Raw genomic sequence first — 25,538 nt, forward strand, 5'->3', positions numbered from 1 at the left:
TCACATTGCCCGGTAAATACAACAAATAGGCGGGCAATCAAACAGCTAGGGATTTCTTTTGGTTCTAGTTTTCTTCTATTTTCCTGTGCAACTAGCCGGGGGAAGTCCCCGGCCCACAGCTCTTAATGACAGCTCTGTCTAGATTTAATTCATGTGGTTTTTGCTCATATAGATCAGTGTCATGTGATTTTAAGGAGAATTTCTTGGTGTTACTAGTGTTGTTTCACTAACCCCCATAAAAGTGGTGAGGGGTTATTAAGAACCATTAAGATACCATGGAAATGAAAATTTTCACTTTAAGTCTGAGTACTCCTTTTTATGACATATATATATATATATATTTTTTGTATATATCAATTTGAGACAATCATTATTACCCGCCGAAAGGAAGAAAGTTTTTTTTTGTCATCATGATCACGGCCAACCGTGATTAATGTAATGATTCTTATTTAATTGTATGCTGGAATTAGGCAAGGCTTCTTGAAATGTGTATAAGAATTTTATTTTTTAAAAATGTTCCAGTTGTAAATATATTGAAGTGAAAACAGTTGCTTCTCTACTCAAATTTTTATATAAACTTATTCCACATATTTTGTATGACAAAATGAAAATATCTATGATCAAAATTTTGAAATTAATGGATAATGATTAATGTCTGATATCAGTTTTATACAGTTGCAGGTAGAAAGAAAGCAAAAATATTTAATTGAATTGTTCTCGGAAGAGGCTATAGTGAATTTTTATAATTAAAATCCTTATTTTAGAAATATTGCAGATTTTGAAGATTTTGGAAATTATTAGATTCTAAAAAACTTGTTCAGTAAAAACTGCTACATATTTTTAATACTAACTTTTTTAAGTGAAGAGTGTTCTATTACTATTATTGCATTTAGTGGCAAGTCTGAATATGAAATGATACCAGAAAAAATAGTGTTGTCTATTTAATGCCATAGAAAGGGTGGAATAAAGTCAATATCAATCAGAGAAACGTGTACATTTCTTGTAGTAGTTCAGTATACGTTCCAACCTATTTTGTTAGTGCTTTCATTATTAATTTTCCATTAGTGAGCTTGAATTAATTTCATTTAAGGGCCAGAAAAGAATAATTAACAGTCAAGTACTTGTAATGTAGTTTTCATGGTCCATGTTATATTTTGTTTACACCATGAAAATAGTGGAAGGCCATTGAATTATTAATTTTCATGGGTCTTCAAAAAGCCATCAAAAAACCCTGAAAATTTTTCATGATCTATTAATCTTTCAATATTAATGGAATAACAATGGGTATTTCATGAGCCATGAATTCAGTGGCCTCATGAAAAGACCATGAACTACAACACCATGAAAATCGTTTTTTGTAATTCATGGCATTTTCAATGCCATTAAAAGGCCATTAAAAGCAACTCAAAATTTTCATGGTGTTTTGATAAGTATTTCATTGATTTGGCCCAAACTTAAGGGTTTTCATGGCCCATGAAAACCGAAAGATTAAGGGGTCTTTAATGGCTTTTTAAATGTTATTTTTTCATGCTTTTTCCAGGGTAACATGACATGAAAAATCTTATAAGATTTCCCATGAAAACACCATTAAAATCCTATGAAAATCCCGTGAATTTACCATGAATGAATTCACAGGATTTTTATGGGTTTTTAGTTCATAGTGTTTCCTATATTCGATGCCGTTATTTTAAAACAGTTGTCTATCTTTATGCCAGGTAATTTAGTATCGGCTACAGAATAAAGCTGAATCTTATCTGTTCTCATATTAAGATTTCTGCCGTTCAAGCAGTTAGCCCCAAACTTATGCTGAGAATCATCAGCTAACGCAGACGCAAACGCAAACACAACTTAAATATGAGCTTCTGGGAACGAAAACTCGAACTTACCCTATGGCTATGTGGAAGACGAGCCCAGAGCACTAGCCTAATCACCAATTAACAGACTGCTGCTTTAGCCACGAACACTGAGATACACTTTAGAAAATAGAAGTAGTTGATTAAGTAACTGAAAAGAAAGCAGCGTACTCAGTACCACGGAAACTTCGAGGTATATACTGTTCTCTGTAACGCAACCAGCAGTCAAATGAAAGTTATGCTGCTTGTTAGCCCATCTAATCAATGGTCAATTTTCTGTACGAGTTATAGAACCGTGAAATCTCGACATTTTGACACTTTTCCAATCGTGAGGTAATGAACCGTTCACCCGCTAGATCATTCTTTCTGCTGATATTTGCTTGAAAAAAAAAAAAACGATATTTGATCCAAGCGCACTTGTAAAATGGATCAAAGATAAGAAGGCAGTCTTTGCCAAATCACTGATATCGTATCAGGGAATTATAGTTTTTGTTTGATATTAGTCAACTGCGGTAAACTGAAGATACAGTCCAGTTCAGAACATCAGGTTAAATTTTAGACTAACTATAAAATATCACCTAAATATTTTATGTACATCGCATACAAATACGCCAAATATCAAATCTAATTATAGATTCCAGCGATCTAAAGATATAAAGCAATAAATCGGAACCTACCTTCAGGGGTAAACGCTAGTTTCCATATCCCAAACCTCCCTTGGATACCTTGTGATACCTACACAAAGTAATAGCTTCTTTTTAGGGTAAGGGTTTTCGCTACAGTAGTTAAATTACTCCACTTCTCTTCAGCGAATCCTCGGTGGTCTAGTGGTTAGGGCATGAAACTACAGTTTTGACAATCCGGGATCGATTCCTGCTCATGACTCGAAATTTTTTTTTTTCCTTTAAAATTGAAGAGACTTTGACGACATTTGCTGAGCAGAAAGTAAGTCTCTGAGTCAAGAAACCTAGAAATTTCAAGTAAGTGTAAGTGAAAAGGGAGAGAGCGGTTTGAGATAAGGGAAACAAGTGCAGGGCGCCATTTTTCTTGCCCTAGTCCCAGTCCTACTCCGCATCACAGCTGAACCAGAGAGCTCGTATGAGCGTTTCAACGCCATCGCCTAGCCTCTTACGCCCTGGTAGGAATAAACTTCCTTCGTAGAAACAATCATATCGCTGGACCGAAAAGTCCCAAGTACATATTTACTGAACGACTTGCCATTTCATTACTTTTTCTAGCAGCAAAATATAAAAAATTCGACAGTTTTTGAATAGACTGAAGTATTATTAGTTGCGTGAAGTTCTGTAAATTAATTCTTCTTCTAATAATGACCAAATGTTGCGGGTTTCCGAGCCAGAACAATATCCAGGAGAAGGATATACACATGGGAGTTCTTTCTAGCAGCAAAATATAACAAATGTTGCTCAGAAATTCTTATGCAAATGTATTATCCAACTGAAGTACATCGATCGATTCGAACACAGTGAGAGTTTGTAAAATCTAAAAATTCGTTTCAAATCAGCGTGTTGAAACATCCACTTTAAAGAGTTCAAAAGAAAATACATGCTAATTCGGATTAAATTTTGACAGTTTTTGAATAGACTGAAATATTATTAGTTGCGTGAAGTTCTGCAAATTAATTCTTCTTCTAATAATGACCAAATGTTGCGGATGTCCGAGAAAAAAGGGAAAAAAAAGGGAGAGAGGTGAATGAGCGAAACGCCTGACACAGATGCTTTTACTGGAGCCTTCCACCCCCACACAGCATGATTCGATACCATCCAATCAAAATCACTTCCGGTCATTGGGTTGTCAACTTCAAAAAGCTCACCTAAAATAAATCTCACCTTACTGTCCGGTCGACCTCCGGTGCTTGTGTTGCTACGATTTCGCTTTCTTCTGAAACCTCCAATGGGTTTTCGAATACTTGCAATGGAAAACCTGCCTTTTTTGAGGAGTTATAACATGTTTTAGGAATTGTGCTAGTGTAAGATCGTCAACACTCTGTTTGTAAATAAATGTGTGCCCGGAAAATTGTAAATTGCTTTTGTTCACACAGTTACAACAGGCGCTCATTCGTAAGCAGGTTCCTGAGAGGCTGGCAGCTAAAAAGCTGATGTAGATCAGGCCAAGAATCGTCCGAGGGAAAATCTATTTTTAATACATGGCAACCTCGCTCTAATTTTATTTGCAGTATAAACAACACCCGGCTTTTAACGGCAGGATGTTATAAATCAGATCTTAGACATCTGAAGCACTTATATCGTCTTCTTTGTCCCGGTGTTGTGAAATCAATACTCGTAGAAGCCGGGTATATGAGGCGTTTCCATACTCCGAGAACATCTTTCCTTTTAACTACGAGCTTTGAAAACACAATTCTTGCTCGGGTTTTTTATTTATTCCAGGAAAGAACTTGAGAGCACCCTCTACAGCCTTTTTGAATTCGTCTCTGCGTCTCTGTCCGTAAAAGTACCACATGAAGCGGGCCAAGAATGTCTTTTTACAGTCGGTCGAGATGACGACCCAAAAGAGCTCCTTTGTGCAGTTTGGCCCGCAAAAGCATTATTTAATTCAGGTACAGAACTCGAAGCCGCCGAATGAATTAAATTTCTAGTCCTGGATACAAGATTTAGCTCTACTCAGACACATCGCCTGATTCTGTCCTCTTCATCGTGTCTCTATTTCCCAGCATGCCCTGTGATTAGAATTTCTGTGTACCAACCTCCCTCGACCATAGCCAGTCGTTCGTCCCCAAATTGTTGAACGTGTTTTGTTGTTGAAGTCGATTCCGATGTTGGTTGTGAGGCAAATCGTCGTTGAAGAAAAGAGGAATTTTTGTTGATGTTGATTTTCTCTAGTTGTTGAATTAGGCATATTTCGATGGTTGATTATTATATTAATCGTTGAAGTTGGACGGATTTTATTGTTGATGTAGAAAAAAAATGTTGCACTGCAGATTGGTTGTTGATGTTGGTGGTGATTTTGATTCGTTGAATTTTGCACCATTCCGCCTACCATAATATTCCACTTATCGACAATTGACTCATGAAAATACTTTAACATACAATAATGCTCTTTGTTTGTCACCCCAAAACTTTGTACAAGCATTTTTTTCAGTTTCTCTTGGGGCCATTTTAACTCCCAAGAGAAACTGCATGAAGACAATGCTTATGCAAAAATTTTGGGGTGACAAAAAAGAGCGTTATGGTATGTTATGGCATTTTCTGGAGTGGTCAATTAATGAGCTCGTTTCTGTAATGGTGTTCCATTTGAATTTTTGTCCAACACTCGTTTTCTTTTTACTTGCGGATTGAAGTACTCTGTTATTGTCATAGTCTACTCTATTATTGTCAAGTCTCTTGAGTGCTTGAAGAAAATTACTGTTAAAAATGAGGCAGGAAACCGGGTTGATAGCACAGTTTGTGTAAGATATATAACGGGTGACAATTACGTATAGGTTATCTATTGATAAAGTCAATCTCGAGTTGACTAAGAGGGCCTTTTTTTATAATGGGGCTACCCTTTTTAATGATTGTATGTAGTTTTGTTCATAAGGAGGCTACCTTTTTTTATTGATTATAATTATGTAATGTATCCCAGATTCGTATATAATTAATGTTTTTATCTTTTTATTCATATATTTTTATACAGGACCCATATTGATAGCAGTTTTTATAACTGAAATGGTCATCCTGTTTAAACATGTTATTATTATGATTATGATTATGATTATGATTATGATTATGATTATGATTATGATTATGATTATGATTATGATTATGATTATGATTATGATTACAGAAAAACCAAATGGAACTGCCCGGTGCATTAAATCTAGCTATGATGTTCTTCGGCGTTGGCTGACTGTTCACCTGGATGTGCTTGCATTTTAAGCTTCATCAAGATGATAAATTAAAGTATAACCACGAGGACAAAGGGGATGTAGAAAAATACGACGACAACTGCTAGGGCGTAATTTGCAAATGTGAGTCCGAAGATTTCTACCCAAAGACTTACGCACATCAGTCGTTCTCGGTATTTAACAACTTTATTAGCAACAAGAAATGGCGAGTGAACGGGCATTGCGGTAATCCAGGTGGCGATAATATTTAAAGAATGGACGCAGCTTTTATAGTTATGATAACTACAACAGCTCCAAATCGATCCACTGCTATCAGAACCAGGCTCTGAATCGAAACAAACGAAGAAGCATCTGCAAGAAAAATGTGTAGCTTACATAAGGCTTGACCAAAGGTACCACCAATAAACCACGAGCCAACGTGCATCTCTGCCAGTTGAACAGGGAACAGAAATGTTGGATAGAGCAGGTCGGACATGGCCATGTTTGCGATCAACAGATTAATCGGTTTTCTCAAAGTCGGTGTTTTGTAAACTATTAATACGAGGAGAAAATTTCCAACCAGCGCGAAAACGAGGCTCGAACTATAAGCAACTGTTGCTCCAATTTTTTCTGCTTCCGGATTTATTAGACCAGAGCAGCTCCAGATACCTGATCCATTTACTGTTGTGTTTATGCTTACCGACTTCTTGACAGTTGTGTTCTCTTGAGACTTGCTTCCCCCGAAAAATATCTACTGTTCGAATAATGGCAAAATACATTAAAATAATTTGCTGAAGACAATGAGTTAATATTCAACCATCGACAACACTCCGGCGTCCCTGTATTTAATTGCCTCCTGCAGAGGTTTTACCTATTAACTTTGTATAATGTTATTGATCAGCAAACTGAGGCAAATTATTATGTAAATCAATTAAAGCTTTAGTAGTTCTTCCTAAACGACTGAATGATCAAGGTACATATATATCAAAACGTTAAATAAATACTCCTAAGTGTCGATAAGTCTCGCTAATAGACCTCTTTACCTCATATATTTTGTTTTCCCAATACACTTGGTCTGTGATAACACTCAAGAGAACTGTTCCTTTCAAATTTCGTCTTAGGGCCTGTTTACATGGAGGTGGGGGACCCCGGGAAGGTGAGGTAACCCGCTTAGGTGGGGTAGCCCGTTTGTCCATTTAATCTATCATTTTAATTTGATCACGTTTACATGATAGGTGGAGTGACCCGCCATATTTAACCTCGCCTAACTGGGGTCCCCCACCTCCATCTAAACAGGCCCCTATTCACCTGCATATGTACGCATAGTTTATGGAAAAAAAAGCAAAACAAAATATATAAGATTAAGAGGCTCATTAAGCTGCTTATTTACTGAATTTGCGTTATGACTATGTCTCTTTAAGGTGACTCGACCCAGTTTTTTTTTGGGGGGGGGGTACCATCCTTCTTTGAAGCTCTCTGGAATCCCCGCCTTTACTTTTATCGTAAGTCTAACACATAGAATGGATAACATATAGATCAATCTACAATATAACATAAAATTTTTGGCGATCGGCGTAAATGTCACGTGGTTATAATGCCACGCCCCTTTGAGGTCTGAGTCGAAAATCTGCGCATGCTGTTGCCGGCATTTTCTCGTGAAAATCTCTCGGCTACACATAGTGCGCATTAGTGCCTTGCGCTGAACAGAGTTTCACCAAAATCGCAAAGATCCAATTCGAGAAATTCAGCGGTTTCCAAATTTAGGTCATAATTTATGCGAAAATGATAAGCAAACTTTACACGTATTTTATCTAATAAACTATGAGATTCTTCTCTGTATTTTGGGCATCCTTATAACAGATGGGTCCTTGCAAGTCAGCAAAACAATTTCGGGCCTTGTAAATGCGCGCGATTTTGAGCAAAGCAAACATATAGAAATTATAGTTTTCGCTATTTGTTGACGTTTGTCAGCGTTTAAGAGTCTTTCTCACGAAAAAAACATTTTCTCAAAAATTCGTAGTTTTTTTTCCTTCAAATTTTTTCGGGGCCACAATTGATTAACTAACTACCCGCACTCTGAATTTCAAGGTCATTGAAAAACTGTGACGTTACCTTCTATAAGCCCAAACTTGAGTAAACATTAGTAGTACATAGCGCTACTAACGGGACTAACCAATCACAGCGCAGCAAAATTTTTCTCGACCAATCAGAATCAAGCATACAGCCCATGTGACCAAAGTGACGTCAAAGCTCCCAAATATGGGCATAAAAATCACGTGACCCCTCACAAGAGGTGGATCCGCATACTTGGCATAGTTTTAAAGACCGCGTAAAACCTGGGTACGAATAGGACGCTCAAACCAAAGCCCCAATCCCCTCGCATTCCCCGGAAGTCCATAAAAAACACACACTGTATAGAGGTCAACATATTTATTACAAAAACAAAAATCGCGAGTGCCCTAAATGACATCCGGGACGTATGTGAGATCCTAATGACGTCACGCCCATTTTTTACAAATCTAATAGAAGATCCAATTCGTCCCCAATCCTCTCGTAGCCATAGGGATAGCTGGATCGAGTAGACACATCAATGACACGCTTATCAAACACCAATCCATACTGCTTCACGCGCGGAACCACTTGAATGTGTTTCTTTTCCAAATCCCGGGTGAAATGATAGGGGTTGACAATGTTCAAATTTCGGCGAGTGTCCTGAGGCGAGTTTAATTCCGAGAGAATGTTCTCTTTCATGGTATGAAAATTGAGAATGGCTGACCCCCGGACGTTCAACGTGAAACCGCGGACCTTACACATCACTTTACCTCCACGGGTCGTGTACCCATAATTCTTGGCGCCCCCCGAAACAAACTCGGTGATGACATCCCCATCCAATTCATCCGTCATGTCCCCTGGAAAATCCCCAGTGGTAATGCTGGGTTGACCGGGACGCCACTTGTACACTACACTGTCGGTATCATAGTAGAGGACTTGCTGTTGCAGGGTGTCCAGGGACTCATAGAGTTTGAGCCGAGCATGGCACGTGGTGAACGCCGCCACAAAGATATTGGTTTTGGTGCCTTTGACAGCATTGTCTTCGACACTGGTGTAGACGGCTTCCAAAATGTCGTCGGTACAGAGGCGGAGCGTACTGATATCGAGGGCTGCATCGGAAACGAGGCTGAACAAATGGGCGGGGTTTTGAACGGTGACGGTGGTGGGTTTGTTGATCCGCTCGCCGAATTTGCCCCAGAAACTATTCAACATGAGTTTGGCGGTGGCTTTACGACCAGGATTTTTGGCAATGCTGGCAATGTCCAATCGGATCCCCTCCCGTTCCTGGTAGCGAAGAATGTACTCGCGTTTCTGCTCGAGAGTCTGACACCAACTGGGCCACCCCGCGGATTCTTGCTTGAGTTTGAGCCAAGTGTTCACGTACTCAGCGAAAAGACCTGTTTGGCGTTGCTCAGGGGGAAAATGCCAGACTTCATGGATTTTGATCAGGGTGTACCCCTTTTCCACCGCTTTGACCAATTCGGGCGTGCACCAGGTCCCACGTAGTGTACGATCTGCATCCGAATGAGGGCAATACTGGGTTCGGGTCAACATGGGTTGGGCTTGCTCTGTTTGGACACAGGCACGGCAGAGAGGAAACGTGAGCTTTTGGCCACAGCGTACAGGCAAGACGGGATGGAACAGACCAGCCGGGGGTAGAATATCCACCGTCGCCAGACCAAAATAGGACGCCAGGGACTGGTCAGCGGGTTGGGTGATGATCTTGGGATGACCGATAGGGTAGGGACAGTTCTTATTCACCCATGGGTACAGAGAAGTCACATCCACATAGCGTATCTCTTCATTCTCTTCAGTCACGGCATGCAACGCCACGGCACCGGTGCGTCCACCAAAAAAGGCGTCACGGGGTTCCAATGGTGCGACCAAATCGAATGACGTCAAGAAACGTTGGACGGCTTCATTGGTATCCACCAGTTTGTCCCATTCACACTCCCACATTTCAATCACCGTATAGCTGGCTCGGAGCAGGGCCATGCGTTTAGAGAGCGTGGCTTGATACAGTTCCTCCACGGTTCGATCAGGCACTGCATAATGTTTGGCGTTTCTCATGGGATAACAAGTGGGACAACCGTGATACAGACACCCATGAAATTCATAGACAGTGCGGGTCAGAAGATCGTAGCCATCGACAAAATAACCGTTCACGAGGGTTCGGACAAACTGCTCGCCCCCATTCCGGACATGTCGAATACGATCGGCACTAGCTCCCTCTTTAGGAAGAAGGTGTTCTTGGTAATACAGCCATTGTAGGGCCTTGAGGGATTGATTGACTTGGGCGCCTCGCCAGCCCCTGAGCGGTTCGACAGCGATGGTGTCGGGGGTCAAATGGTGCTTGCGCCAATAGAGATTGCAGGCACTGGCGATGGTGATGCATTTGGCCATGGGATTGAAACCAGCCTGCTGTTCAAATTCTTGCTGAAAGGCTTCACACCCCGCTTTCAACAACGCCACATCCGATTTACAGTACTCGATCATGTCTTGCCGGAAATCAAAACGCACGTTACGACGGACTTGCTCCGCATGCCAACGCGTCAGTTCGTCTTTCTTTTTGGCCATCATACCCTCGGGATCGTAAAATTCCAAATCAGGGATGCGACCCACATACTGTTGATGATCCGGGGTATTGAACAAATGAGGAAAGAAGCCCTTCTTTAATTCGGTCAAATTGAAGGTGCTGGGAAACGAGGCCAATGGCATGGGCAGGAAACACAACGAGTCAATAAATTTGAGGGGTCCACTCCTGAAGGACAACACTTTAGCGCCCACAGTCAATTGATCCACCACCTCGCGTTGTTGCTGGTACAGTTCATGCAAAATAAACATGCCATCAAAGCCTTTCAAATTGTGAAACACCACAAGAATCTCCCGTTCACTCTCACTGTCTGGAATGTCCGTGAGATCATCCAAATCATGCAAAAATTGTTCGGCACAGTCTTCTCCGTCCAACACATGAATGGTCGTTTCTTCACTAGACGAATAACATAACAAATTGGCCACAAACACACCTTCTGCATTCTGCATGGCTTCAAAATCGGCGTAAACAAACAGGGGAGAGGGTGGCGCCACCATGCTACCTCCCCCCTCCTCTGTGGGTTCAGTCTCTTCCTCATTCTCGACCACGGGTTGAATGTAACACTTATGGTATTGGATGGACGCCCATTCGTGACACACAGGACATTTGGCGTACCCACACTGGTGACGTTGGTTAGGGAGAACGTTGTACTGGGCCTGGCACTTGAGACTGGTTTTGATGGATTGACATTGTCGGCTTTCCACATGATGACGTTTGCATTGCTCACCGTAAAACTTGCGATGACAGAAGGGGCAATAGTCCGTAGGGCGGGTACCACGCACATACTCTGGACAGTCAAATCGACCACATGCTTTGCAGCGTCTTCCTTGACAACTGTGATGAGTCCGATCGTTGGTATTGAACCCCCGTTCACAGTCCAAGCAATAATACGAGCGGTTGACAAACGCCGGAAAGGACGTGCATCCATCAAAATGATCATCAGATTTCAATAAACGAATCGGATGAGGCGCGTCAGGGCCTTTGAAGATGAGAAAAAACGGTTTCATCCGGGTCATCACTAACAATTGATATTGAGACCCCAAGGCTTGCTGAAATTGACGCAGCTCGGGTAAACCACAGGGACCCTCCGCGACTCCCGCTTGCTGATGAAGGGCCTGGGCTTGTCGTGACTGCACAGGAAGACCACGTTTGAGATTATCCCAATCGCGAAACCCATCCACGCCTTGATCTTTATGGCAGTGGGCACGCATGGTGACGATCGCGCGAGCACAACATAAGGCATCTCTGTTTCGAATAGTGATAATACATTTCTTTTTCTTATTTTCTCGATCCAGGCACAGTCGACCAGGATTGCGTTCTTTATGTCGACCAGACCCTGGACCAGGCATAGAGACAAACACCACATCCACTTGGAAACCGCGATCGGGGTTGAAGGCTTCATTACTGTTCAACTTGCCGGCTAACGTCGCTAACATTTCATCCAAACGGGCGGTACGTTGTAAAAACTCCCCCACGGTAAAATTGGCTGTTTGGTAAGCGTGGGTGAATCCATGCGCTGTAATAGCAAAATTCACAAAATGATGGGCAGGTCGCTACTCGCGGCCCAGTTCTGTTTCAATGGCTTGATGGAGTGCTTCGGTCAACGCCAACCCAATATTATCTCCAGGCACAGGATCCCGCAATTGTCGTAATTGCGCATTGAATTGCGCCCGCTCCACTACATCACGCCAGCGGCGTCGTCGACCAATAGGTTGCATAGTAAACTGAAAGAGAGGGCCACGGGCAGCAGCCCCTCCCAACTGTTCCCACCGATCATAGGCGCGGTCCATTAGAGCATCCCCTTCGTCATCGTCACTGAATGGATATGCCTCCGCCATGACAACGGCAAACCATTTGAATTTTCCCGCGCTGGACGTAGACTTTTATAGACCGTCTCACGTGATCTCGCCTGCGCTGGGATTGGTGGACCCAGCTCAGGTGAGAGTCAGGTGAGAGGGTTTGATCGACCAGAAGAAGATTTAGGGGGGTCCCCCCCATGGGTACAGACTCCTTCCATCTCCTATAGGCCTGGACCGAGATCGGTGATTGGCAGAGAATCCCTTAGATAAAGTCTGTCCATCAGAACAGACGTCAGTTGCGTTCGAGAAATGCCTAACAAAAATCCTGAGAAAGCAAGAGAGTTGAAACACGCGTGGTACGTCAAGAACAAAGAGAGATTGTTACAGCAGAAACGGGAAAAGCGGGCGGCCCAGAAAAAGGTGAAACCCCCCAAACCGCCTAAACCAGCACCGACCCCCGAACAGGAAGCACGAGCCCGAGAACTCAACCGACTGGCCTGTCTGCGGTATCGCACCAAAAACGCGGCCTATGTGCGTCTATTGAACCGAGACTATTATCACAAACACCGCGAGCAGATTGTGCAACAGCAACGGGACCGACGTGCCCAGGCTCGACAGAGAACCGAGAGCCCCTTCCGAAAGTTACGAGCCTTGGCGGACGTATGTTCTTCCCGATTACTAGAATTAAATTATGGATACGCCAGCATCGCGCCGAAAAAAACGGGACCCCGAGGCCAACAAACAGTCCCAAAAACTGTATCGGAAACGTCAGTATGCATCCGTAAACGGGATCGAAAAAGTAAAGGCCCTCCATCGCCGACGCTACCACCAGCACATGGCAAACTTGAAAGCCAAAGGGGAGTATGAGGCCTTTAAAGCCAAAAAACTAGAGTATGGGATGAAACGCTATTATGCCATGTCCGAGGAAAAACGGAGTGAAGTAAAACGCCGGAACGCCCAAGCCCAGAAAAACTGGATGGCAAAAATGAAAGAAGAAGGAACGTACGAGGCCTACAAAGAACGCGTGAATGAGCGGCGGCGACAACTCCGGGCCGAAAAACAGCGAGCCTTAGGGGAGGATGGGTGGAGAGCGTTACAGAAAGAAAAATATCGGAAGCGGATGGAGTACACACAAAACCAACGCTTGGCCGAACATTTGGAACGTCCCTTTCCCCTCCCGTGGTGGCCGTTAGACTGGTCCGACTCCGAGTTTGACGAGGACCCTGTCCAATCGACTCGTTCCAACGCCTTACAACAGTTGCAACAATATCTGTAAGAACAATGTGAGTTTTATTAAAACATGTGTTTAAATCATTTCCATTGTGTAATGACTGTGTTCTATTAAATTACATGCCCAATCTCAGTTTGGTTTTCATAATGCGTCTCACAATACGCTCCGTCAGGGTTTTACTACCAGGGAGTTGATCAATCTTGGCAATCATCTTGCGATCCGCCACCCATTTATCTTTCAAGGTCTTGGCTTTATCATAATCCATGTCATGTACTTTCGCAATCCTGTCTAACCGGTTGATGCCGGGATCCCCACGGGCCAAACGTTTTTTCAAATGGGTGCCAGGGCCCATATACTGATAGCCGGGCCAATGAAATTCAATCCCCGTCTTGTTGAGGAGGTTTTGCACATCAAATAACTTGCCCCCACGTTGCGATCGTCGTGGTCGTCGCCTCGATCGGGCACGGGAAGTGGTTGTCACACGACGTCTCCGTCCCATCACGGGGTTTTCCACGATTTCCAATCCAAGGCTTTCTTGGCGAGCCCAGCGGCTTTCTTTTTGGCGATACTGGCGGCTTTCTTTTTGGCAGAATCTGTCGTGCGTTTGCGAATATCACGCGTGACTGCTTTCGTGATAGAGTCCGCCCGTTCTTTGGGGGTTTGCCAGGGTGCTGTACCGTGCGTGTCTGAAAAAGGCAACTCGTGTGCCAACTCAGCACTACTCACTTGAGGTGTAAACTTGAGTTTCTTTTTAGCACTGGGGGTGATGTTCGGTTTAGGAGGGACAGGTGGTTTTCTGGGTCCAGCAGGCGTGGAGCCTTGTTTTATACCCTGGGTGGCCTTCACCAATTGCGTGAACCACGCTTGCATCGGCCCCGCCTCAAAATCATCATCCTCACCGGGCGTCGTGGCCCCTGCGGCGCGCACACCCCCCGCCGGCGCTCCAAAGGGTTGGCGCACTTTTTTGGTCCAATGGCGTAACTGACGACTCACGGCTTTGAGTTGAGGTCGTTTCCAAGCATCCGGGACCTCACTGGTCAGGAGGATGTGTTGTTTGGCCGCCAAATCCGCGGCTTTACTCAAGCGAGTATCTTCCACCAATTCTTGTTTATACTTTTCTTTTAACTGTAAAAAAGCAGGGGCGTTGTCCACCGTGGTGCTCACCATCTCGGGTTCCATCATGCAACTGACGTGTCTTGTCTAGCGCATGCAACGTTTATAACATCGGTAGAGTTCAGGCCAGAGGGCGCCGCCTGTTTGAGCCATCATGATGGCGCGCCGTCGTTTCACTGAATGCGCGGGTTTGGCCATCGCGCGTAAACTTTGGGCATGAGGTTTGAGCAACGTGATGGTCTGTCGAGAGCGAGGCACCGTGCCACGGAGCGTGTTCATCACTAATTCACTGATGGCATTGATCTGATCCGCATTGGCCATCCGTAACAATTCTTGTCGTTTATGTTGATTGGCTTCTTGTAAGACACTTTTCAAGAACGGGGCTTGACGTTCCATGCGCCACGCCATGCTGAAGGTTCAGGAATTGCCACGACCCCGCTCTATTTATGGTAAATTGGGCCCCACACTGGCGACACAGTTCCCCATGATAATGCCGTTGCATGTGACGTCGACATCGCTGACACAACGCGGCCTCGATCTCCTCCGTCCACTCTAACGTCAACGTGATGGCCTTGCGAGGGGGTCTACTCCGGTCGACGAACACGGACCCTGGGTTTGTATTTTCGGAGCCACAAAGGCGAGAGAGCCATTGCCAACAGCGGTAGCCTACCTCCGCGTTGCAAACCACGTCGACGGCGTCGTTTTCGGGGGACATAACGGTGTCGGCGTCCATTGGGTCCACGGACCATCCTCCAATAATGTCTGGGTCCCCACCTGGCATGTCTTTTATAGCTTTCTCAGTGTTTTAAACCCGCCCCACCCCGTTCGACCTAACATCCGCTGGACCCGTCGTTGATTCGCTGCCATTTGCGCGGCACTGATCTTGCCCACTTTTTTCTTGCGCCTCGCGGCTTGAATGGCTTTTTTAGTGCCATAAGCCGCGGCACCACTCACGGCGCCAGCCGCTGCCGCCTTAGCTGCAGCAATGGCAGCAGGGATGAGGAATATTGGGAGGATACCCCCTCGTTGCTTTCGGCGTCGTCTACCACAAGGCATGATCATCCCTTCATCTGTCCAACCAAAGACACGCCTCTTGTCTTTTATACTTTTTTTTCACATGATGGAACAATTAAACGATTCCCCCGCATAGCGTTTTCGTTTACCAGATGCCACTTCTCGTCGGCGTTTTTCGCCAATAGCGATGGCACGTTTGGTTTGATGATCCCCAATGGCTTTGGTGATCCCATAGCCGGCTTTGAGAATCCCGAGAGGCAAGCCGGGCCCGACACCCCCTACTTGACCCCTTCGTCGTTTGGCGGGGGGTCGGCGACGTCGGGTCGTGGTGCGTTTACGTTTGCGTCGAGGGGCCATCCCACTTCGACATTGACCACACATGGTTTTGGGGACAGTCGAAGGCAGGCTCCTGGTTTTATATCTTCATGGGCGTCGACCCCGTCCACGGGCTCGACCCCGTCCACGGCCACGACCTCGGCGGGGTGGTACAGGGGGTGGACTTGGGCTGGACGTTCGCGTCGACGTGCGGCGCACGGACGGTCGCCCTCCTTCTTCATACACGGTGGTCACCGTATTGGTATGCGTGATATTGCGAATGCGTCTCCCTCGAGCCCGTTCTTGCGCATCTTCATTCAACAAATCCAACCGTCGCCTTAAGCCTCGCCCTCGATCGTCGTCATCATCATCTTCATCCTCATCCTCCGACGGAGGGGAGGAATCGGGGGACGGTGGAGAGGGCACGCGGGGACGTCGTCGCGGTTGTTTGGCAGCCACGGTGGGACGGCCCGTCGGGGTCGTCACCGTGGACGTGGTGGTCCTGGTGCCGGCTCCAGCACTACGTCGGGAAGTGGAGGGGCGGGAGGGAGCCGTGGTGGTCGTAGCGGTGGTGACAGGGCGCGGTCTGGGTCGTCTGGAACTGCTGGTGGTCGTAGTGGCCGTAGGACGTGTGCGGGTGGATGTGGTGGGACGGGTTTGGGTGGCTGTCGTGGTAGGTGCGGTGGTGATCGTGGGTGGTGGCGGTGCTGTGGTGGTAGTGGTGCCTGTGCCTGCCACGGGGGGTAGCGTAAAGGCATTCAGGGCATCGTCCACATTGACCGGGTAGGTCAAATTAAAATCCTCAATCTCTTGATCCAATTGGGCTCGATCCACGGGTTGGGTCAATTCCGCCACCATGTCCGTCATGCTACTGAGATCTAAGGGAGGGGCGGTGGGCGACCCCACGCCAGCGGGCGAGAAAGTCGGCGTGTCCATGCGGACCGATAAGTCACGTTGTTGTCCGCCTTCTCTTTGCCGACGGACCCGGGCGAGTTCTCGTTGCAGTTCGTTTTCGAACGGCAGGGACATCCACGGGCAAGGTGTGGACTTGCGCCTTGCCTTCTCGGCGCTTTAAATGACTCCACAGGCGGTACCGATCATCCGACGCCGGATGCACATCCAACATCAAATAGCCAAAGGGACGGGACGTGATGCGTTTAAATAGGCGCAAGACTTGACGCCATCGATCGGGAAAGGCTTGCAGTAAAATAGTGCGTATACCCGTTTGATCCCGGGGATTCTTGAAGGCCACAATGTAATGCGCGTTGCGATTAATGGTCTTGGCAAATTTACCCGGTGGGAATAAATCTTGCGTCAAATACAACACGGTGATGTTGCGATGATGAGAATCTTTGGTGAACAAATCCAACACGCGTTTGTCCTGTCCCCCTTCTTCCATCAAATCGTCCAACACCAGCACACCGCCACGCGTCCGACCAAACCATTGGGTTAAATGACGGGGGTCCGGTAACCCGCGATGAAATTGAATTCCCTCCTTCTTTTGCATACGATCAAACCGGGGTTGCCATCGGTCGTACGCATAGACGATCTTCTTGGGTTTGATTTGAAACACGTTGAGGTCCCGTAACCATTGTTCCACTAACTCGCTCTTGCCACTGCCCGACGGGCCCGCGATAATCACACTACTGGGGTGTCGAATCATCCTTCCCACGGTCGAGGCAGACGTCGATAATGACCCGTGGCCCCTTTAGCACCCATGCGTTTATACCGTTTGCTACGTCCCAATTTATAGCCAATCTTGGCCGCTTTGGCCAACACGCTCATGATGCCACGTCCGTTTTGACGAAAGCGGGGTCGTCGGGAGGAAGCGCGCTGCCGTCGTCGTCTGGGCATGCCGTCCAATACTCGCGGTAGAGGCGTGGCGATTGGAACTGAATCAGGTGTTCCATCGTCTCTCTTAAATGCGTTTCTTTCATGGTGTCCATGTACTGTTTGAGAGCGACCCAGTCCTGGTCTTGCGCCAGTTGGCGGGCCACCAACCAATGATACCCATCCCAGGCATCCACCCCTTGGACGGTGTTCACCCGTTCAATGGGGTGGGACCACCAATACAGGGTTTCTTCTAACATGAAGGCATCGATCACCCGCTGGACATCCCCTCGCGTAATCATGATGAGAGTGCAAATGACCCCTCGAACACAGCACATCTCGTTTTATGGTGTTTTTTTTTATTTCAACACTCACAAGGATTACAAAGCATAAAGGCCTGGCGGCTCACATTTTTTTGCCCTCCCTCTGGGCGGGCATCGACTTCATCTTGGACTTCTTGTTTAATCACCCGTTTCAAGCGATCGGCCACTTTCTGATCGTTCAACACTAAATTGTCGCAACTCCATTGCCCCAAAAAGTCTTGATAGGACTGGCCTTGGGCACGGGCTTTCAGGAAAAATAACGCATAATGGCCACAGGTCTGACTATCCAGGGCTTGCAAGGTCTGGTCACTGCGGATCAGGTGCTTCCATTGACTCCACCATTGGTGTAGGTCGGGGTGGGTGTACACGTGCAGGGGTAGCCCATAACTGTCAAAGATCTCGCACTTGTTCTGTTCCGTCCACAGACCCAACCAATGTTGTCCCGGTTCTCCCGCCGGATCCGTGTTGACAATGTAGGCTTGACGGATACTCTTGGGGGGTGAACGGGGTAACTGGTCGGCAGGGTACACCCCGTGAAACACGCGTCGCAAGGTGGGATCTTCGAGGGCCAACGTGCGCAGCACCCTATCACTGAGCGCCACAAACTCCATGCCCGGTGTCTTCTGTCTTCTGACACTCTCTCAGCCGTTGATGTTGTATTTTATACCTCCCATGTGATTGATCTCATACATGTTTTCATACTCGCTCCAGACCAACACGGTGATGTTGTGACCCACTGCAGCAGCAAAATCAATGATCAGTCGCACATTGCCCGATTGACGGGGGTTGCGATACTGAGGATCATCGGCTTTTCCACTGGGCACATTGTTGAACAGGAACAACGTGCAGTTCTTGCCTTGTCCCCAATCTCCAGGCAGCAGGAGGGGAATCTTGTCTTCATTGTAGGCACCCATGGCTTGTAGAAATCGATCGTACCCCAGTAGATCTTCATAGGCTTGATCTCCAGTCAGTTGCAGGATTCTGTAAGGGTATTCTTCTCCATTCAAGGTCTGACGTATCTGGGTGACCCCAAACTTTTCAAGGGCAAAGGGGTAGCGTTGTAGGTTTCCATTGAAGGCATCCGAATGCAATAATCCGACCATCACTCGGTCAGGAAATCGACCCACAAACACATTGTCTTGTTCCCACTGGGTGGTGCGTCCATCGAAGGAAAAGGTACGGATTTCGCTCCGCACCACGGGGTAGCGGGCAATTTGTTTGCCCAGCTGTCTTTCTTTCTGCAGTCTCACATAGACACTGGCATTCAAGGTCACTTTTCTCATCAACAAGGTGACTTTGATGTCTTCTGGGTGAATGGCTGGAAATTTCTTGGCCACCAAAGTGCCTTTGTTGGGGGTACCTAGCAAGTAGACAGTGTTGGGGTTGAGGAAAAGTTCCAAGTCCATCTGGATATTGGGGACCAACAATTTGCCTGTCTTGAGGGGTGCCAAATGGGGACGGATGAGGAAGGTGTGCCAATGTTCGCTCAGTAATCGGCTCGTCAAGGTTCTCAATTCTGCATTCCCACTCCAATTGGCATCTGTAGGGACATCCGAATTGGCGGCGGTGGCTCCCATGATATTCACCACATTCAACTGATTGACCCATCCTTGAGGGGCTAACTTGGTGGCACCTTCTTCTCGGTTGTAGTTCAAGAGGGTTTCTAGGTAGGCTCTGTAATGGTAGGTGTTGCTCTGTTCCGTCATGAGAACCCCATTCATGCTCAGGGTGATATCTCGAAAGATGGAGTGTCCAAAATTGTTGACGCAGTACACATGTCTCGATTCGTTGCCATCGGAGATGAGCAGCCCTGCATTCAAGCCAGTATACCCCGCGGCTGGATTGGTTAGACGGACTTTGACTTTGAATCGGAGGGAATCGGTGTCATAATAATCGTCAGAGCCCGGGATGGAGAACGTGATGGGCTGGATCCCCGTCAAGGCGGGTTGAAACTCCACCTCCCGAGAGGCTTCGTACCGATAATCCACATCGGGCACGTCAAACAATTGGAGCGACATGATGCGGTCTGTCCCTGGGTTCAACGTCGTCCTCTTTTTATACCTTTTCGCAGTCTGTACCAATCATGAATGGGATGGGCGGAGGGAAAAGGGCGATGAGGAAAATCAATTTGGATGCGTTTTTTTAACTTGCGGAAGACGTTGCCCCCTTTCATCCGTTGCCTCCTGGCTTTGGCTTGGTTGGCCCATAACACCTTTCTGAGGTCCCCCCCTTTCATCTGGCGAACTTGTCGAAGCATCCTCTTCTCCATGTAAAGGGGGTCCGTCAGGCGAGAGGAGGTATGCATCAAGGGATAGCGCGCCGTGGTGGACTTGCCAAAGATCGTGCCCCCGACTTGGTACGGCGAGATGAACCGTCCACGGGCGCGTTGCCGTCGAATGCGATTTTGCGTTTTGAGAAAACCACCCACGCGTACCATGTTTTAACGTCCAAAGATGTCCCGTACACGTTGAGTCGCTCTTTTATAGGTTTTTTTGGCTTGGTGTTTGCCGCCTGCCCAGGCCATGGCAGGGGCTTTCCGTTTTAAGCCGCGGGTGAGTTGTCCACGTCGATCCGCCCACGTCTCTGCGGCACTCTTGCCTCGTTGAATATCTCGTAGTCCCGCTTGCGCTTGCTGTAGGACCATGGGTCCCGCCAGTTTGATCAAGTCTTCGGCTAACCCCCGGCCCTCTTGCGGGGTGAGCACGGGCGTGTGGTACCGCGTTAAACTGCCACCTCGCATTGGGTCGGTGTCACGTCGAGGTGCTATTTGGTCCCTCGCGTGGCGCGAGTGGCTTTTTATAGCTGTTTGAGACCGATGGTCACCAAGGTTTTGCCTGGGGGTAAGATGGCCAGGGGTCCACTGGTACTGGCAATTTCCACTTCCAAAATATCCAATTGTTGTCCTCGCACTTTGATCCATTGATGGTGCAGGGGTTCCGCGGTGCTTTCCCCATCGCCGGTTCTCAACAATTGCACTTCCCGCAACAAGGGAAACTTGCCACTGCCCACCACCGTGGATTCCACCAGATCCGAATAGACCATGACGGTGCGTTTACGGGTCCCCACAATCTTTTCAAAGGAGGCATTCAGGTTGTTGATCTGCCATTCGAAGCCCATGTACAATCTCATCCATACCACATGATCGATGGTCGTGATCGTAAAAGCTCGGCTGGTCTGCATCACCCCCATGTACTGCTCGCCTTCCCAATTGTAAAACTGCCGATTCTGACTGCCCACTGGACTGGTGGTCTCATTATAGTTGCCTGAAGGCGCCGTGAATTGCAAATTGGGCCCAATGTCAAAGGAACTTGTGACATTGGCTGTTTTGCCTGTCTTTCTGGTTAACAAGCCAAACTTCAGGGCAATGTCCAAGTTGATGTAAAATTCCACCACGTTGACTTGGCGTTGATCCGTCAAATCTTTTTGGGGCACCCCATGAATCACCAGGGCATCCTCTTTCCACGTCAGTCGGGGTATCGCGTTTTTTTTGATGCTCACGATCGGTTTGGAATCGCGATCAACGATCAACACATTATTTTGTTGTTCCACCAGTTTTTTCTGGACATAGTTATGCACTTCTTGACTCACGCGTTTCCAAAAATCCGTCCCTGTGGCCACGAGTTGATTCAGGTTCATGATATCTTCCAATTCGATTTGGCCAGCGAGTAAAGGGGCCTCTACCCGTAGATACCCTGAGGTGGATGGGTTGCCTGTGTCTGTCCATTTACGGATGATTTGTGGGTACTTGAATCGAACCACTTTGGTATGAGGATCCGCGGCGATGATGGCATTGCTCTGGCCTTGATCCGGGACGGTCAGGGACATCAAGGAGGCATGCCATCCCGCGCCCGGTAACACCAGCCGTTCGGGCAATCGCACCTTGAAACTGTTGTTGGCATTGTTGGGAAACTCGTCGGTGGGATCGCTGACCAGCGTCAGGCGTTTAATCTCACTCATGATGAGGAGGAGTGGTCCCCTCTGAACAGGGGCAGGGTCCTTTTATAGCCATTGAGCCACTTTCTGTTTGCTGCGAGGGACGCGTCCTACCACGGAATTGAAGGTCGATTGTTTGGGATGAAAACACACTTGCTGGGCAATGTTGGGAAAAGCCCGGGCCAATTCCATCAGGGTCATGCACGTCTTGGGTTTGGGGGGTTTCTTCTTGCGCATAGGGGGATGACGACCCGCGCGTCGGCGTTGTTGTTTTTTCTTGGTGGGGGACCGCAACGCCCCTCGTTTCTTGGCATACGCTTCGGCTCGATGATAGGCATTGGCGTACGCCCATTGTTGCTTGGTCGGACTGGCCAATTTTTCCCACCACGGTTGGGTTCGCCGTTGTTCGACCGCTTTCTTCTGAATGAATTTCAGTACGTCGGTGTCACTGGTGGGCGAGGGGGTGTAACTGGCGCGTGGTCGGCTGGAATCCGCTTGCACCTCATCGAGAAACCGCACCCGCTTTTTTCTTTTTCGAGGCGTGATTTTGACGCGGACCATGGTGCGCGGGAATCCAACTATCGTACTTGGCCGGCCACCCTTTCCACCGGACCAACACCCGGCGTCCTTGGCGTTTCAAGACTTTTTCGACCCGAAATAACGAGTCGTCCGACACTTGCACTTTTTGAACATCGGGTTCGTAAAACGTGCCTTTTATAGGCGTACCGTCCCATTCACTGAGTCGATACGTGACGATCGGATGACGACGAACGTGCGTGACCACAAACACTTCTTCCGTCCACCCGGGCAAATACCCTTTTTTGAAAGGACGATGTTTCTTATTGAGACGCACCCGATCCCCGACGCGACATTTAGGTGGTGGGGTCGTTTGCTCCAAACGCGCGCCGTAGAGTCGGTCCCACACGTCTGGGACCGTTTTGGGGGTGACTTGATGCGGGGCCAGCCCAATACTGCGATGCTGGGTGTGATTGTAGGTATGAATCAAGGGCTGTAATACGTCCACGTACCGTAACGTATTGTGGGCGGTGAAATACCGGTACATGCGTTGTTTCAACGTGCGATGCCATCGTTCCACCACGGAGGCCTTGCTATCCCCAAACGTGTAAAAATGATGCCACCCCTGTTGCTTGAACCAGGCTTGCACTTTTTTATTCAAAAATTCTTTGCCTTGATCCGTCTGCACGCGGAGTGGTCGTCGCGGCGAGGCTTGTCGACGAATCTTGTCCAACCCTCGGAGCATCTCCGTGCTGCTTTTGGATTTGATGGTGACGGCCCAGGCATACTTGGACAGGACGTCGATCACTGTCAACAAATAGTTGTTCCCCTGATTCCATCGACGGAGTTTTTGCATGTCGACCAAATCCATTTGCCATTGTTCGTCTCGGTCAAAGACCAACGTGGGTGCGGTGGGAAACCGCGTCCGTCGGGGTTTGTGGAGGGTATAACTCAACACCGATTGGAGAATCTTTTGGGCTTGTGGGGTTTTCAATTTATGGGCTTGGGCAAAGGGTTGGACCCCGCCCAAGGCCCCGGGTTGCTGGGGATCTTCGTAAGCGCGTGGCAACGACATCAAGACACTGACACACACTCGTAGCCCATCTCGGTCTTTAATAGTTTTTTTTCACACACCTACATGATTTTTTTCAAAACAAACACGAGCTACCAAAGTTCTTATGCAAATGGCGCGTCCTCTCCCGCTCCCTCTCCTTGGCTTGGATGGCTTCCCCAAACTGATTGGCCCACGGCCAATGCCTCTCCACAAAGTCCCTCTCTGAGTTTTTCAGCAGGGGGTCGGCAGGCATGCCCCATGGTCTTACGAACGCCTTTTCATAGTTATGGACCTCAGGGGGTGTGTCTTTTACCCATCGTCTCAGGGTGGGTTGCGCTGTCTCTCGGGGGCACCACAGCGGACCATGGAGCCATTGAAAGTAGCCACAGGGGTCTTGGCCTGGGAGAAAGCTCCCACAACTGAAAAACACTTTCTGGTAATTTTTGCTGGTTCGGCTCAATTTCATCCTAGGGACCAACCCACATTTGCACTTGAGCTCCCCTCGTTGCAATCGGGCCCGGACTTGAGGGTGCGTGTCTTCTTTCAATTTCTCCATCATCATTTCCCGACTATCTTCAAACAAATACACGGGACAACCTGCTAGGGGGCACTTGAACCTCAACTGGCCAAAATGGGTCTCGGGGTTAACGCATTGGAGGATTCGATGAGGATGAAAGGGGCACGTTTCATACAAGAGCTCGTTCAACTGGGTCTCCATCTGATCAAGGTCCTGGTCTTCCTGGGCAGGATCCACCTGAGATATCCCTTCCTCTAGACACTCTTCCTCATAATCTTTCAGGGTGCCCTCCATCAAGTCGTTCACGGAGGAAACGGGTGAGACGATGGGGGAAGGTGTGGGTGGTGGGTCTGCTCGGGGTAGGGCGTTCAGGGCCCACACGAGTTCACTGGTGGGGTTCGGTTCCACTTTCCTCTCTACAGCCTGCACTTGATAGGCTTCCGCTTCAGCTCGGGGTAAACCGATCAACGTCATCTCGTGTTCACGAGTAGTTTTCATGTCTGGGGTTGGTGCTGGGGCTTCTTTTTCCCCTTTGGGTTTCTTACTACCACTACTCACTCGGCGTCGTTTGCGTCCTGAGGGTACTGTAGCAGGTTGAGTGGCTTGACGTTCCATGCTTGAGCGGAATGATTGGGGTGCACGTCTGGCCTGCCTTTTATAGCCCATGTTCCTGCATCTCGTGATCCTCATACGATCTTGTGTTCACCAATCCTGACTCTACTTGAGATCTCGTGAGGGTGGTGTGATCGGAGGGTTCACCAATCAGAGCCCACGCTTTCTGTTATAAAATCCGGGGTGGTTCGACGAGTGTTTTCAGTCATCGCGGTCCTCTCTTTTTGACGGTAAGCGACCATGGCGTTGAACCAAGTGGGTCTTTTGGCGTACAGTCAGGGGTTTGCCCTTTCCCGAGACGAGTATATTATTCGAGAACTGGCTTTGTGTGACTGGACAGGGCATCATCATGTGTTGTTCAAATACCTGTTACCCCATGGTGTGTCCTACGATCAATTATCCGAGAAGGCCAAGAGGCGTGTCGATCGTCAGACCCGGACAGTGCATGGGTTGCCTTTTGAACCGTCCACGGCGTACAACCGCCATGAGTTTCATCCCTATCGGCAGATCCAGGATGATCTCACCCGTTGGTGTCACCAGTACCTCACCCCCCAACGGAATCGAGTCGGAGTGTTCACACTCAATGGTCTGTATCGACTGTGCCAAGAGATGTCGTACCCCCTCGTGGTCTTGGAAGGGCAGGGGTGTAGGGATTTGGCCTCTCTTCCCATTGCCACCGCCAATGTGATGGCCGCTAACGATCAGGGGCGTAATTGGTGCATGGACCATACCGATGGAGCCCGTGAAAGTGGGGTCTGGCATGATCATTGCGCGCATGTCCGAGTTTGTCAAATGAGTGGGTGGTTACGTCGCCACTCCCATGTTTTACCCACCCTGTACCAAGTCAATGCCCAACGCGTCTTGTGGCAAAAACGATGCGATCGTCTGTTGGATGTGATCTTATGCAACCCTTGTAAGGACGACAAAGACAAGGCCTTCGCT

At 47.6% G+C, this 25,538-nt stretch overlaps 2 protein-coding genes across 2 annotated transcripts; both read right to left on the minus strand.

The window, feature by feature from the left end:
• Positions 1-8,205: 8,205 nt before the first annotated feature.
• On the minus strand, positions 8,206-11,775 carry LOC140945368 (uncharacterized). Its single transcript, XM_073394402.1, has 2 exons — positions 10,842-11,775; positions 8,206-10,790 (listed from the first exon to the last, which is right to left on the minus strand). Exons 1-2 carry the CDS (start codon positions 11,773-11,775, stop codon positions 8,206-8,208), a joined length of 3,519 nt encoding a protein of 1,172 aa, XP_073250503.1.
• A 6,830-nt stretch (positions 11,776-18,605) lies between these two features.
• On the minus strand, positions 18,606-19,982 carry LOC140945369 (uncharacterized protein F54H12.2-like). Its single transcript, XM_073394403.1, has 2 exons — positions 19,325-19,982; positions 18,606-19,237 (listed from the first exon to the last, which is right to left on the minus strand). Exons 1-2 carry the CDS (start codon positions 19,980-19,982, stop codon positions 18,606-18,608), a joined length of 1,290 nt encoding a protein of 429 aa, XP_073250504.1.
• Between the last annotated feature and the right edge of the window lie 5,556 nt (positions 19,983-25,538).

The sequence above is a fragment of the Porites lutea genome, chromosome 8 (assembly GCF_958299795.1).
Source record: "Porites lutea chromosome 8, jaPorLute2.1, whole genome shotgun sequence".
Classification (NCBI taxonomy): domain Eukaryota; kingdom Metazoa; phylum Cnidaria; class Anthozoa; order Scleractinia; family Poritidae; genus Porites; species Porites lutea.

Bases quoted from the DNA above. Each gene is read 5' to 3' on its own strand.
- LOC140945368 (XM_073394402.1), bottom strand. From the start codon at position 11,775: ATGTTAGCGACGTTAGCCGGCAAGTTGAACAGTAATGAAGCCTTCAAC. The intron at 10,791-10,841 runs GTAGCATGGTGG...CCGATTTTGAAG, and splicing joins ACCCACAGAGGAGGGGGGAG to CCATGCAGAATGCAGAAGGT.
- LOC140945369 (XM_073394403.1), bottom strand. From the start codon at position 19,982: ATGTCGCTCCAATTGTTTGACGTGCCCGATGTGGATTATCGGTACGAA. The intron at 19,238-19,324 runs GTACCCCCAACA...TGATGAGAAAAG, and splicing joins CAACACTGTCTACTTGCTAG to TGACCTTGAATGCCAGTGTC.